General features: G+C 60.1%; 1 protein-coding gene across 3 annotated transcripts in view; it reads right to left on the reverse strand.

Moving 5' to 3' along the window:
* Positions 1-15874, reverse strand: part of SEMA6B (semaphorin 6B) — a 90064-nt gene that overhangs the window by 13102 nt on the left and 61088 nt on the right. For all 3 annotated transcript variants that reach the window (XM_075903047.1, XM_075903049.1, XM_075903048.1), the window contains exons 4-12: positions 14929-14989; positions 14438-14500; positions 10932-11033; positions 9224-9314; positions 8176-8295; positions 7809-7897; positions 6713-6930; positions 5619-5750; positions 4861-5010 (exon numbers count right to left, since the gene is read on the reverse strand). In XM_075903047.1, coding sequence (XP_075759162.1) covers positions 4861-5010; positions 5619-5750; positions 6713-6930; positions 7809-7897; positions 8176-8295; positions 9224-9314; positions 10932-11033; positions 14438-14500; positions 14929-14989 — 1026 coding nt within the window. The remainder of the gene's footprint in view (positions 1-4860; positions 5011-5618; positions 5751-6712; positions 6931-7808; positions 7898-8175; positions 8296-9223; positions 9315-10931; positions 11034-14437; positions 14501-14928; positions 14990-15874) is intronic.

Genomic DNA, 15874 nt, shown 5'->3' on the forward strand with positions numbered 1-15874 from the left:
GGAATAAATTGCCCAGGGAGGTTGTGGAATCTCCATCTCTGGAAATATTTAAGAGCAGGTTGGACAGACACCTGTCAGGGATGATCTAGACGGAGCTTGGTCCTGCCTTGAGGGCAGGGGACTGGACTCGATGACCTCTGGAGGTCCCTTCCAGTCCTAGTATTCTATGATTCTATGACAGTCCAAAGAGGTAGACCCCCCCCACACTATATACACTCACCTGTACACCAGGCATCCATGCCCACAGCAGAAGCCGGGCAGCACACGCAGAGCAGAAAGGAACACACCCGACAGGCAATCTGGACACAACCCCCCTCCACACACAGTCCCATCCCTGCTTCCACACAACACACCTGCACATCACACATCCGCGATTCCCTTGCTGGGCAATACACATCCACACAGCTCCACGCTCGGGATGTAAACTGCAGTCAATTCAGCAATAAGCAAAAGCTTGTAGGCTAATGCTATAGACTAGATGCATCCTTCCCGCCCTGGCCCCCGCCCGCCACCACCAGTATATTTTTTAGCAGGCTGGCCAGCAGCCCGGCTCAGACCTGGCTCACGTCGGGTCTGGGAGCTCAGCCCCCTCCGCCCCAGACAGGGGCGTTGCCACCCTGCACTGCTGTCTCAGAGCTAGCAGCGCGGGGTGACAGGCAGCCGGTCTGCAAGGGGAGCTGGCTTTGAAACTGGCTCCCCTCGTGGCCCAGCTCCCGCCTGGCGCCCCACGCTGCTGCCTCTGATACAGATTGGCTGTCGGCCCTGCCCCTGGGGATTAGAGAATAGTTGAGTAATAGATCAGGATTCACGAGGTTAATCGACTGTTTAATTAACCGAGATTTAACATCCCTGCCCACGCACAGACAGAAAGACCCACAGACCCACAGACAGACAGGCCCCCAAGAGGCCGTGCTAAGGCTGGGCGGAGGAGGGGAAGAGATCGGGGGGGGAGGGGCGGGAATCACAACCTCTAGAGAAAGCTGCCACTAAACAAGAGGCTCCTTGCCCTTCCCTCACCCCCCCCAAGAGTCAGTGAGAGTCAGGGTCTGTCTACACTACAGCGCTAATTCCAACTAGCGCGTCCACATTGAGTGGACCCTGAACCGGGGTTAAGGATGGCCGGAAGCAGTGCCGGCAGGGCATCAGAGGAGGACTTAGAGCGTGGAGATGCTGTCTCAGGCTAGCCGAGGGCTGTGCTTAAAGGGACCCGACCCCCACCCCGGACAGACAGTTCTCAGGGGTGCCCCGCTTGCAAAGCAGTCCTGGCTTGGAGTGCCCTGAGTGCCCACACTGGGCACATCACACCACTCGGCCATCAGCCCGGCTGCACTTGCCGCAGGCTGCCATCTGGGGAGAGGGGGCAATTGGGGGGCTGCAGGAGAGCTTCCACCCCCAGAAGCCCGCAGAGCCAGCCCAGTCCTCCCCATCGCGGGCTCGTGCCCCATTCCTCCCTCACCTCCTTCCACTTACCCTTCCCTAGCCCCCCTTCTTATTGATGTACAAAATAAAGATAACGTGTCTTCAAAAATGGAATCTGTCTTTATTGAACAAAACTGGGGGAGACTGGGAAAAGGAGGTGGGAGAGGGGAAGAGAGAGGCCGGGAGAGGGGAGGGAAACTACAATGATCAGGGGTTGGGAACAGGTCCCATATGAAGAGAGGCTAAAGAGACTGGGTGGGACTTTTCAGCTTAGAAAAGAGGAGACGGAGGGGGGACAGGATAGAGGTCTCTAAAAGCAGGAGTTGGGTGGAGAGGGTGCATACAGAAAAGTTCTTCATTAGTTCCCATAAAGAAGGACTAGAGGACACCAAAGGAAAGGAATGGGTAGCAGGCTTCAAAGTAGTAACAGAAAGTTCTTCTTCACAAAGCAAAGAGTCAACCTGTGGAACTCCTTGCTGCAGGAGGCTGTGAAGGCTAGAACTGGAACAGAGTTTAAAGGGAAGTGAGATCAAGTCATAGGCCGTGTCCAGACTCAGGGGTTTTTTCGGGAAAAGTAGCCTTTTCCCGAAAAAACTTCCCCTGCGTCCAGACTCAAGCCGCGTTCTTTCGAAATTATTTCGAAAGAACGCGGCTTTTCTTTCGATGGCGGTAAACCTCAATTTACGAGGAAGAACGTGTTCCTTCGAAAGTTCCTCTTTCGAAGGAAGGTGTTCTTCAATGTAAAGAGGCCGTCTTCGAAAGAGAGCATCCAGACTCGCTGGGTGCTCTCTTTCGAAAAAGCGGATTTTTCTTTCGAAAGATCCGCCTGCAGTCTAGACGCGATCTTTCGAAAGATGCTCTTTCGAAAGAAGCCTGCAGTCTAGACATAGCCATGGAGGTTGGGTCCATGGAGTGGTATTAGCCAGGGGGTAGAAATGGTGTCCCTGCCCAAGGTTTGTGGAAGGCTGGAGAGGGATGGCACGAGACAAATGGCTTGGTCACTGTCTTCGGTCCATCCCCTCCAGGGTCCCTAGGGTTGGCCGCTGTCGGCAGACAGGCTACTGGGCTAGATGGACCTTTGGTCTGACCCAGGACGGCCATTGTAAGCTCAGGGCTCAGGATCGGGTGTCTCAGTGGACCCCTTTGATTCTCTTGCAGACCTGCTCCTGGGTGGCCAGGCTGGCAGCTCTCCTGCCCAAGCCGGCCACTTTCCTGTGCCTAGTGCGGCGATCGTGGACAAGGTCCACGATGTCCGCACTAGCCCAGACTGGTGCCCGCCTCTTGCGGTCCCGGGCAAGCTCCCGGGAGCCGCCAGCCTGGTCCCGGGAAGAGGGGGAGGGCTGGGGGGCATCGGGTGGGTGGCTCGATCCGTGCCAGGTGCAGGGTCTGCTGGCTGGGTGCTGGCAGGCTTGCACCTGGCACGGGCACCGTAGCCAGACCATGCCCCTTTAAGGGGTCCGGGGCCGGGAGGGGGGCATAGAGTTTCCCTGGTGTTGGCCAGAGTGGCCACCAGGGAAAGCTGGGGAGGGCTAGCCTCCCACTAGTTCGAATTAAGGGGCTACACAGCCCTTAATTCGAACTAGCTAGTTCGAACTAGGCTTAATCCTCGTGGAATGAGGTTTACCTAGTTCGAACTAAGCGCTCCGTTAATTCGAATTAAATTCAAACTAGCGGAGCGCTAGTGTAGCGCCTATGAAAGTTAGTTCGAACTAACTTTGTAGTGTAGACATACCCTAAGAGTTTCTGTTGTCTCATTACAGCCGTAATTATCTGCACCGCCGAGCGCCGGCTGGTTTGCATTTTCGCAGCGCTGGTCCCATGCACTGTGCGCCCCACCCCCGCCTGCTGCCTCCCGCGGGCACGTCATCCTGGCCTGGCAGGCGCCCGCGGGCCCCCTCGCATGGCACTTGTCTCTGCCCCCGTCCTCCTTGCTACCTGCATTTGATCTCCACTCGTGTGATGCGAACTCCCTGCCCCCCTCCCCGTCACACCCCCACTTCAACCCCTCGACTCCCAGCGAGTGATGCATCTGCCCATCAACACGAGCCCCCGGAGCCGCGGGTTGGGAGCTTCTGGCTGGAGAGCCAGGGAGTGATGCTTGATTAATTCCACATAAAACAGCAATTAAGGCAGATTTAATTAGAACGAGGCAATCTCGGCTGCAAAGTTTAGAAGATTTATCAACCCTCTTGGTGCTCTCTGTCCCCGCACGTGCACACGCGCGCGCACACACACGTGCACATATTACACGCATCCACCCACTCACAAATGCAAATGAACACACCAGTACACACATACACATGAACACACATTTGCAAGAGCATGTACACACACAAGTGCACACAACTAGACGGGCATGTATCCACACTCTCCCAAATGCACAAACACACACACACACACAAATGCACGTGTGTACACACAACTGTAGACACACTCAAACACACATGTACACACACGTGGAGAAACGCACCTGCACAAATGCACACATACACACAGAAATGCAGATTCACTCACAAGCATGCACGCACGCACACAAGTATAGACACACATATGCACAAGTGTATTGGTATGCACGTATGTCCCCCTACACTCACAAGTGCATACATACACATGCACACACTCACTCACAAGGGCACATATGTACATTAGGGATGTAAAGTCCCATTGAATTTGTTAACCAGTTAAACATTGAGTTTAACCTGTTAACTGATTAAACGCCTCCCTCCCCCGCCCACCATGCCCAGCTTGAGCAGCCCCTGTGCCCTGAGCAGGGGCTGCTCCAGTTCGGCTGCTTCCAATCCTGCGTGGGGCTGCCAGCTCCCAGTCTGCGCGGGCTTGCGGCCCTGGAGTCGGCAGCCCCACACCGGGTGGCAGGGAGATGGCAGCTCCCCCACCTGCCTCTACTTCTGCCCCACATTCCGCGGGAGGCTGCTGATCCCCAGTGTGCGCAGGGCGGGTCCTGGGTAACAATTAACTGTTACCGATAAGCATCACCTGTTAGTGGTTAAGTAACCGGTAAAGCGGCTACCCGTTGACATCCCTAACGCACATACACGAGTATACACGTACACACACACTCCAGTGCACGTGGGCACACACATGCACACCCTTGAATGCACTCACACATGCACACGCGTGTGCATGCACTCACGTGCAAATGCGTGTGCGTGCACTCACACGGGCATGCACTCTCGTGTGCACACGCGTGCACACACTCTTTGCATCATTTAACTCCCTGGCAGGGCCTGCTCCTGGCTGCTTAGACGGGGAAGAAGAGGGGAGCCAGCCCTGCCCGACACTCAGTCAGCTCTGCCCTGAACACCCGCAGGGCCATGGCTCTCTCCCCCTGGCTGGGAGCAGCGAGGCCAGGCGGGTGGCCGTGGCCCGGGCCCCACGGGTGCCGGGGAGGGGCCAGCATGGCGGCGCGGGCGGGTTTCTCACCGGGTCATGGTGCGGATGATCCACGGGGCATGGCCCAGCGAGGGCACCGACTCGTCCATCAGGGGATGCGTCTTCATGAAGTTGAGGATCTCGTCCGGGAAGGAGCTGGAGGAGTTGTAGCGCATGCCGGGGGCCGCGCAGCACCCGGGCCTGCGGGCAGAGGGGAGCAACAGCTGAGTGGCACACGCGCCGCCCCCAGCCTTGGCCCCTCCCACCCCTTTTTGTCCCACCCGGAGGGTGCAGCTGACGGCCGTGGCCCAGGCGGGCGGGGGGGGGGGGGGCGGCGACCTGAGCAACGCTGTGGCCAATGGGTCATGATTGCCCCACTAGCCCCCCTGCGGGGTCAGGTCCCAAACCCTCAGTCTTGTCTGGGCTACATGTGGCTCCTGAGCAGAGCGAGGGGCGGGGGGGCGGGGGGGCGGGGGGAGGCGGGCTAAGGCGCAGGGCGATGGGGCAGCGACGCACTAAGACACTGCGCCAAGGGTGCGGGAGGGGGTGACACCTCAGGACACTGGATCTGGGACAACCCAAGACCCAGGCTGGGGGAGTGGAAGGACCCCCAGGACCTAGGGAGGGGATGGACTCCTGGGGACACCGGCAGAGGGTGGGGGAGGGGAGGGACCTGCCAGGACATGGGGCCCAGAGCGGGGCAGGGTTAATCAGTGGCATGGACATTGCTCCACGGCCACGTCCTCTGCCGGGCTGGCCCGCCCACAGCCCGAGCGGGGCCCCTGCTCTGGGGCGCGCCGCCCACTCACCGCGGCTTCGGCACCAGCTCCTCCGGCACGGGCGTCCAGATGGACTCGGGGGATTTCTGCTCCCGGAAGCGCCCCTCAAAGACTGAGGCCACCTGCGCCATGTCGAAGGCGCAGACCGCTGAGCCGGGGATGCTGCAGGGACACACGGGCCGTGAGAGCCGCGTCGCTGGCCTCCCGGCCTCCACCCCCACCCCCAGGGCCGGACTAAGGCATGGGCTAGCCGGGCAGCTGCCCGGGGCACCAACCTATGGAGGGTGCCTGATGGCAGCTGTAAGGGGCGCACGGTGCTCCATATCGCTGCCATCAGGCGTCGTGCGCCCGGCTCCCGGCTCGTGGGCTGCAGCAGCTCCCAGCGGCCACCCGGGGCGGGGGCCATATTAACCCTTGCAGCGCCAGCCAGCAGCGCCCTTCCCCTCGTGGCTACGGGGCCCTGCACGGCCAGGTTCAGCCTGCCCCGGGTGTGCCCGGGCTGCGCGCTAGCGGCAGTAGCCGGGCTGGGCATGTGAGTCCTGCCGCCGCCAGCTCCGCGCGCCCTCCCCCACGCACCGGGAGGGGCCACGCATGCCCCCTCCTCCAATTAAACTGTCTGCCCGGGGCGCCGGAATGGCTCGGTCCGGCCCTGCCCACACCGCGTGGGCCCCCCCTGCCCCAGCCCCGTTTAGGATCCACTGGGGGTTGGCTTCTGTGTGGCCCAGCTTGGCCAGCTGGGCACTGGCCCAAAGCTGAACGGGCTGCATGAAAAGACTCCCGCTGGCTCCACCGGCCTTGGCGCTGGCCCTCAGGGCTCGTGCAGGGCATGAGCGCAAGTCCACGTGCTTGTGCAGGCACGTGGGTGCACGTGGGTGCACGTGGGTGTGCGCGCACGGCAAGGGGACTTTCAGAGAAGGTGGGAACGAGCCACACCCAATTGGGTCAGAACGTCGGGCCCAGCGCTGAGACGCAGGCTGCAGGATCGGGCCCCCACACTGGCCGGGGCAGACGCCTGACCTCGGGGGAGGCGCTGACGTCAGCTGGGGGCGAAATGACCAGCAGGGAGACAGGCCCAGCTGGCCACGGGGCCGAGGGCCCCTCCCATCCTGCCACGGAAGACCGACCTGTTGGCGGGCGTGGAGAAGACGGCCAGCACCACGGGCCGCCCGCCCAGCTCCACGATGTCCGTCACCGACTGGATCACGTTGAAGTAGAAATGCGAGTCCCCCGGCACGGAGCAGTTCAGCCGGGCCTTGAGGAAGGACGTCCACTGCTTCTCCAGCACCCGCTGCGAGCCGCCCATGTCGTTCTTACACACCCGGGCCACCCGGGACACCACCACCTGCAGCAGGGATCAGCGCGGGGATGGGCGCCACGGCGGGGGGACACCTGCCCCCCAGCCCAGGCTGGCTCCGCCAATGAACTGCCTGCCAAGCCCACCTGCCCACCCCAGAGCTGCTGTGCCCCCTGCCCCTGGCTGCTCAGTGGCTGTTTCCCTGCAGGACCCCGGTGAGACTGAGTTTTGAGGGGTGCAGCGTGGTGCACCCTAGTTATCTCCCATGGAGAGTGGATCTAACAGCCCCCGGGCTAACACCCACCATGTCTGCTCAGCCCTGCACTGGGTCCCTGTCACGGGACCGGCACTTCAAAGACTAGGGAGCGACTCCCTGCTCTGCCACTGACCGGGTGGGCGACCATGGTCCCATCACTTATCTTTCCTGTGCATCTCCCTCCCCTGCCACCCTTTGTCTGGCTTGTCTGCATAGGCTTTGGTGCAGGGACAGTCTCTTGTTGTGTGTCCGGGCAGCACCCGGCACAACGGGGCCCTGATCTCAGCTGGAGCAGGGACCGTTTCTTGCTCTGTGTCTGTGCAGCGCCTGACACAGCCGGGCCTGATCTCAGCCCCTGTGCTCTGCTTTGAGACTCACCCAGAACTTAGTGCCCTGTCAGTCCGTATTGTCTGGCCAGAAGCATCCCTTGCCCCTAGAGCCATTGCTCCTTCATGCGCTCCCTGAGGGCTGTTCACCCCCCAGCCCATCCCCACGGCTTCCCCAAGGGCCATGGAGTTGCAGAACAGACGCTGGCTGAGGGGCCTGACCCTGGGAGGGAGGGGGTCTGGCCACACAGCCAGGGAGGGGGTCTGGCCACGTAGCCAGGGAGGGGGTCTGGCCACACAGCCAGGGAGGGGGTCTGGCCACGTAGCCAGGGGGGACGTCTTACCTTCTCCAGGTAGTTAAACTCCATGGCGATCTCCCGGAAGAAGAAATAGACGTGGCTCTTCCACTCCACGGCATGGACAAAGTAGGGCTCTGGGGTGGGGGGAAGGGCAAAGCAAAGGGGGTCAGAGTCTGGCCACAGGAAGCGAGGGGGAGATGGGGGAACCTGATGACAGCCAGCAGGGCATGATCCCTGCGGGGGCACCCCCCCCCCGAGACGGCCAGGGAGCTACCACCAGAGCCTCCAGGACAAGTAACTTTCTAAGGCAGCAGGTAACTCAACCCCCCCATCAGCTCCTGCTTCGTCCCTAGACGAGAATGCTCTCTCTGATCCCACCCCCACCCCTCCGGGAACGGGGACAGGACCCCACCTTTGAACCACTTGGAGTCGTGCTTGACGGTGCGCAGGGTCGGGCTGTCCCCCAGGCTCCGGTAGATCACTGTGTCGATTGCCAGGAAATCTGTCACCGTGGCCGTGAACAGCATCCCGCCTGCCAAGGGGAGAGAGGGAATGAATAGGACAGACAGACAGACAGACAGACAGACAGACAGACGGGGCTTTATGGGCATGGCTAGATAGATAGATAGATAGATAGATAGATAGATAGAGGGGTGTATAGGGATAGATAGATAGATAGATAGATAGATAGATAGATAGATAGATAGATAGATAGAGGGGTGTATAGGGATAGATAGATAGATAGATAGATAGATAGATAGATAGATAGATAGATAGATAGATAGATAGATAGATAGATAGAGGGGGTGTATAGGGATAGATAGATAGATAGATAGATAGATAGATAGATAGATAGATAGATAGATAGATAGATAGGGTGTATAGGGATTGATAGGCAGGCTATATGAGGATGGATAGACAGACGGATGAGTATGGGGATAGACGGACAGACAGACAGACAGATGGACAGACAGATGGCTGTGCCAGAGGATGGACAGATCGATACAGAATGAGGGAGAAAAGGTGTGTGACGTGATATCTTCCAATGGACCAACTTCTGTTTGGGCAAGAGCTGCTCCCGAGCGCCGCGGAGCGAAGGACAGGCTCTGGGGAGCTCAGAAGCTCGCCTCTTGCACAAACAGACACAGATCCAATAAAAGATACGACCTCACCCACCTGGTCTCTCTCATTTCCTGGGACCAACACGGCTACAACACCGCTGCAAGACAGACAGACAGACAGATAAATGGGCATTTATCGGAGCCGACGGACAAAGTGACAAAAGGGAGCCGGGCAAAGCCAAAGAGCCAATGAACACAAGAAAGAAGGGAAAAAACCCCCGAAGAGAACGACCCCGAGTTTTTGGGCTGTGCCCCAGGGCTGGCGAGCTCACTGCAGGGAGCTCAGCACGGAGGGGAAGCAGGCGCCCCCTTCCCGAAACGAGGCTGGGCGCTACTGACCCGTGAAGAGGGCGACGTTGGCATGTTTGGGGTCGTAGGGGCACCGGGCCATGCCGCTGATGTTGTCTCCAATGGGCTCCAGGGTGTCCATCTGAAGGAGAGGGAGAGAGGTGATCAGTTGGCACCCAGGCCTGCCAGCTCCCAGCCTCGCTGGGCTCGCCCCAGGGACAGAAAACTCAGGGGACTACAGCAAGGCCCCTAAACCCACAACCAGGCGCCCCACGAACTGACTGGCCCATCGAGATGCTGCGAGCTGGCAGCTCCTCCTGGCTGTCCCATGCTGGGCGCTGTGCACACACCCGCTCCTGGCCTCACACACCTTACAGCGTAAATGGGCAAGGGAGGGGAAACTGAGGCACAGCCTGGGGAAATCACTTGCTCCAGGTCACAGCCCAGAGCCGACAATAGAGTCCATCTTCCAGCGCCCCAGGCTGGGCCAGGCTGCCTCTCACATGGCCTGCACCCCAATATTCCCTCTCATCAGTTCCCTCAATGCGCGGAATAAATTTGTATGTGCACTGAGGCCTATGTGAAGGTGCACCACTAGTAAAAACACACACCTCGCTGCGGGCGCTTTGCTAATCCGCAGGGCAACACTGGAATCCCTCCTCAGCGGCTGCACCCGTTCACAGCATCCAGGGAACACTGCGGCACCCCCACCTCTCCCGCACGCAGGGGGGTCCCGGGGCCCCGCCCTTTGCTGGCCCATCAGCTCAGAGGTCTCAGATCCACCCCTGAGCTGCGGCCACCTGCTGCTCTACTCTGCCCCTCCCGCCCTGCCCGGGGAGCACAGCAGGGCTGGTCAACGAGATCCCTTCCCATCAGCACCGAATACACCGGGGCTCTTGCCCTTGCTTCCGGCTTCCCCTCTCCCTCCTGGCCTCCTGCTGGCCCAGCCTCCTGCGCCCTGGGCAGGGGCCTCTGTAGATCAGCCCTGGAGCCTGCTTGGCAACAGCTGGGAGGTGACCCAACTTCAGCACAGGGAGCAGGGAGAGCTCCCGCACATGGGGGGGATGCAGCGGTCTGGGCTTGACAGGGGAACGTCCCCAGTGCACTGTGCCCCCCCGGCTGGCTGCTGCCTTTGCTGCTCCATACCCCCCTCGCTCCCCCCGCTCTGCTCCAGCTCCGGGGGAGTGGGCCACCAGGACTGCCCCTTTTCTCCCAGGGGGAGGGTGATGTGCTGCATGCAGACAACCCCTCCTCCACGGCTTACGCCCTGCACTCTGCCAGCTGCCCGCGCTGGGAGGGGCACTAGCAGCCCTCGGAGGAACGGGGCGCCGCATGCCCAGAGGGGTGAGCCCCCAGCGGGGCAGGGGCGTCGGGGAAAGACACTCGCACGGGCTCACATGACAGATGCTACAGGGGCCCGTGCGACCCACACAGGCACGTGAGGCGCCCCCATGCACAGGAACCGGCTAACCGTACACGACACGGCCGTGCAGTGCACACTCGCCGCCCGCAGGCACGCCCTGCACAAACCACACACAATGCTCCGCTGAGCGCTACACACCCGGGCACGTGCGCCCCGTGGCACCCCACGTGGGACATCCCACGCCCGTAGGTGAGGGCCAAACACTGGCTGAAGCTGGGCCATGCACAGAGCCCCCCTCCAATACACACGCCCCACCCCGTGGGAAGACCCGGCAGCCTGAGCTGCCCAGGCCCGGGCGGGCGGGCGGGCGGGCGGGCAGGCGGGCGGGGGACTCACGCTGTAGTTGGCGCAGACGGGGTTGAAGGCGTTGGTCCCGCACACGAAGAGCGAGCTCTCGTTCCTCACCAGCAGCACCTTGACGAAGTTCCGGCACTCTGCCTGGAGAGGGAAAGGGGCGTCAGTGCCGGAGCAGCCCCCTTCGGCGCCGGAGACGACGGGCCCGGCCCTGCCCTTGGAACTCGTGGGTGCGGGGCAGGGCCCTGGCACCGGGGAGCAGAATGTGGCTTGATGCACCCAGAGGGCCGATCTGTGGCGTGGGCTGGTCGCCCCGGCTCACGGCCACCCCAGCACAGCGGGGAAAGAGCAACTTCCAAAGAGACACGGCCAAGGAGCCTCACCGCACATAAGGTTACGGCGAAGAAACGCGTCCGTCTGTCCCCACGTGCCCTTCCTTCCTGTGTACCGAGCCATCCAGCCGTCTGTCCATCCGCCCCATGCAACCCCTCCCCCATCCATCCACCCATATCTATCCACCCCTTCCACCTCCAAGCATTCCTGCCTAGCCAACTATCCATGCTCCTCTATCTATCCATCCCTTTATCTACCTAGCCATCCCCATGCACACCCTCTATAAAATCCCCCGACTCAAAGCCAGGGGTGCGGAACCTGCGGCCCCCGGCTTACTTGGATCTGGCCTGGGAGGCTGGAGGCTCCCCTGCAGCACTGGGGAGCCTGCACGGGCACGCCAGCCCTCCCTCTATCGCACTGTGGGGCTGGAGCGCGCAAAATCTACTTGCCTGGGGGTCAACAGCCGCCGACCCAAGCCAGTTTCCCAATCCCTGCTCTCAGCAGACCGCACTACCCAGCTAGTTATCTCACTAGAAATGGTTCCCTGATGCTTGTTTTTAAATCTAGGTTGAAGCAGTTTTCTGTTTCTATTTCCAAACTCCCTGCGGGGTGTGCCCGGGGACCACGGCAGCACGGGGCTTGGGAGCCCAGACATCGCCATCCTTAAAGGCCTCCATTGTCTAGTCGGAGGGAAATGCCAAAGGGAACGCTCAGCAGGGACAGACAGAGGTGTTACAGATCCAGCCAGCCGTCACCGTCTCCGATCCTGCTGGCTGCCCAGGTGAGCTGAGTGGCTGATCTGGAGCCTGACAAGCGTCCCTTTTAACCTTGCACAGAGCACTCCGGCGGCTGGAGAAAGACGGGCCGCTCTGCCCGGAGAGGCCAAGCCAGCCGGCTCCAGGTGCCGCTCCACAGGGCAGGGTGGACACAAACAGAAACGCTGCAAATTTAGGACCAGATGCCACCTGCGCACCCGCCATGGGCCCTCGGGAGCCAACGCTCCAGGAATGAGGCCTTCCCAAGCGTGCTGTGGGGGGAGGCCGGGGAGAGAGGAGAAAAAAGAAGCCAGCCAAGCACCTGAATGCTCCATATTTCCAGGCCTGCAAGGAAACCATGGAAACACACATTCATGTGCTTTGATTGGGAAACAAAGAGGCCCCAAACCTGTGAAGCTGCCTGGGCAGAAAGAGGAGACGCGCGCGCGAGGGCAGAGGTGGATGGAGGCGGCTGAAACCGCTTCTGTGGAGCTCAGAGGTGGGGAGAGGTTGGGGTCCTGGGCGTGTGCTGAGGCGGTGCTCAGGGACCTGCCGGAGGGTGGAGATTCTTGTGGACAAGGGTTTCCACGTTCGTAAGGAATAAAAACCGGCTCCAGGGTGGGGCTGGGGAGGGGAACCGTCCCTTTAAGCTCTCACCATTGCCCCAACTCAGGCTCAAACACGTAAAAAAACTTCAGATCAAGAGAAATCTCCATCCCTGGAGGTTTTTAAGTCTCGGCTTGACAAAGCCCTGGCTGGGATGGTTTAGTTGGGGTTGGTCGTGCTTTGGGGAGGGGTTGGCCTTGATGACTCCTGAGGTCTCTTCCAGCCCCGGGAGCCTATGAAATGGTTTATTAATGAAAAAGTGGCAACCGTTACAAAAACAAAGAAGTAAAATTTCCCCTGCAGCCTCCCAGCCTCAGGAACCTCCTAGCTGCCTTGTAACCGGGACTGGCCATTGGAAACCGAAACTGACTAGGAAGAGCCCTGAAACTGACAAGCCTGTTTTCCTTGTCCCAGGAGCCCACTTGGGTGTTCAAATCCTTTGTGCATCTGAGCTGTGGCATCACTTGTTACAAGGATAAGACAAGGGGGGTTATCAAAGGCCGAAAGGGGAGGTTAGGGGCTCATCCCCCATTGGCGGTCCAGGGGCCTGGGTGCTTAGATGGGATTTTTCCAATGGGACGGAAGGATTTAGGAAGGGGTGTCTGACTGCGCAGCTCCACCAGAAACCCCAGCACCAAATCTCTCCAGCACAGGGCACCCTGCATGCACGGTGTGGACCTGGGGTAGCGTTTCTGTGGCATTCACCGGCCTGCTGGGTCCCCAAGAGAGCCACGTAAATAACAGGGCTGGATTCTCACAGGTGCCCACGGGATTGAGTTGAGGAAGGCGCATGAGTGACAGGTGGTGGAGAGATGTGGGGGGGGGGGAGGAGAACACGCTGTAGGGATAGGAGCAGGAAAAAGCAATGGGAATGGGAGGGGCGGGGCAGATAGTGCATGGAAGAGCCATGTTCCCACTGCACAGGTGCAGCAGCTATTCCCTACCATGGAAGCTGAGGTGTCTAGGTGTGGTTTTGTGGCTCGGGGCTAAGGAACCCAAATTCCAGTTCAGTGGGAACTGGGCGCCAAATTCCACTAGGCTCCCTTGAAAATCCCACTCTCAACCTGCCACGTCTGGACAAGCTGGCCTCTGATTTCTTAGGAGCGTGTGGGTCAGATTCTCCGTCCCTTACTCCACGTGGACCTCAGTGTAATTCTTTGGGTGTGAGCAGCTCCACCCCCGCTGAGCGAGCTCAGAGTCTGGCCCTCGGATGTTTAACGAGCCAGCCCCTGAGTCAGCGGATGCTGATTTATTCCACTTCCTGGCGGTAATTGTGAGCCAGAGCTCCCGCTGTCCTGGGTTCTGATCCAGTGGGGCACCGGGGTCCCTCTCCCTGGGGAGCCTGGCGCACTGCCTTTTTCAGCCTGAAGAAGCATTAATGGAATCTGGAAATTGGATTTCTCACCGATTATGAGATGTGTCTGTTCTGATCAACAGACCAGAAATAATTAATTACAAAGCCAATTATACAGCGTCTAATAAATCACATTTGACACAAATGTTTGCAGGGAGTTAAAAGGCAGAGTGTGACACACACAGCTCTCTGTGGGCCCCACGCCGACCACCGCACAGCGAGCGGGGAGGCGACGGGAGGCGCTGGCTGGAGAGCTAACGCACCAGACAAAGCCAGTGTGCTCCGCAGATCGCTGTGGGAGCGGGCGTCCCGGCACTAGTGAGCTGGGCCACGGATCCTGGCACCAGCAGGGCCACTATTTTGAGGAGCATCTTGGAGTCCCAGCCTAAGGGAGGGGAGGGTCGGAGAGCTGGGGCAACTCGCGGAGGAAATGCCACTTCTCCTCCCCGCCCCAGCCTCCGCCATGGCAGGGCAGGCAGTGGGGCAGGCTGTGCCCTTACCTCGTGCTTCCCCTTCATCCGGCAGATGCTGATGTCGTGTGGGTTCGACCGCCACGTCAGTTTCTGGGTATAAAGCCAACAACCAACTCGAGTCAAACGCAGAGGAGGCAAAGACCCAGATTTCCTGCTCCCCCTGCCCCTCTTTCGCTGGCTGGGGCTAAGCTCTCCCTGCATTTGGCACATGGGTGGGAGCTGCCTGAGCCCAGAGGGAAGATGCCAGCCCAGGTAAGCTGCACTCTGCGTGACAGTGGCAGCCCAAGGGGTGAGGCTGGCGTCTGTCCCTCGGACACCAGCCCAGGAGCCCCTGGGACTGTGACGTGCTCCTGGAGCTGCTTGGAGTGATCCTGCACCCAGGCGCCCACGCGAAGGCAGCGGCTTGGCTTGGAGCTGTGCATAAGTGAGGCTGGCCCCTGGCGGAGGCCCGGGGAGCTGTCCCCGTGGGTTAGCAGTGCCTGGGAGAGCCCCGCAGAGCCGCCCAGCCCAGCACTTACCCGCTGGTAGCGCATCTCGCTGGCCGTGGCAGGCTCCAGGCTCACCCGGTACAGGTTATCCCTGGTGGGAGAGAAGGGGACAGGCCCATGAGAGTGAGCTAGACAATGGGGGTGCACATTAGATACAGCCCTACGCCACCCACATGCCCACAGAACAGCCCCCCAACCCACACTGCCAGCCCCAGCATGCCCCCCAAACCACCTGCAACCCTCCCTGAGAACCTACACGCTCATTCCACCCAACACCCTACACCCTCAGTATGTGCCTCAATTCATTCCCTACCCTCCTGAGAACCTACACACTCATTCCACACGCCCCTGCATCTCTACCAAATGCAACACATCACCCTCAAAACATCCCCTCTGTGCCACAATTCATTCCCTACCCTCCTGAGAACCTACACTCATAACACATGCATCTGAATTACCACCCAACACCCCACACTGCCCATATGCACCCCAAGTCCTTCCCTACCCCCTCCTGAGAACCTACACACTCGTAACACACCAAGCAACAAACAAGTCACCAGACACCCATTCGTAATGCCCCCTCAAATGGCAACACCCCACCCAACACACAGCAATCTCTAGGACTGTGTACACCCCCCTTCCAACTTCCCTAGACAACAATGCTCCCCAAGCTCCTCCCCCAGACACACCCCATGCCTGGGTGTAAGGGCCAGGCACGGTGGGTGGGGCTGTTTCCCTGGGGAATTGAGGGCATTTCCACTAGCTGCTCCGTCCCGGGGCGACTGTCGGGCATCTGGTGTCTGTGATGGAAAAGGGGAGGCAGGATCTGGGGCAGTGCAGGCCCGTTCCACCACCACCAGCAGGCTCTGCATCCCAGGCTCATCCCAGGGCAATGGGAAGGGAGCCCGACAGCTCCCGGACTGGGCGAGCCACCCGCCCTACTCAGCTCCAGGTGGTTGGCAGCGGAGCTGGGCAG

This window comes from Pelodiscus sinensis, chromosome 19, assembly GCF_049634645.1.
Source record: "Pelodiscus sinensis isolate JC-2024 chromosome 19, ASM4963464v1, whole genome shotgun sequence".
Taxonomy (NCBI): Eukaryota; Metazoa; Chordata; order Testudines; family Trionychidae; genus Pelodiscus; species Pelodiscus sinensis.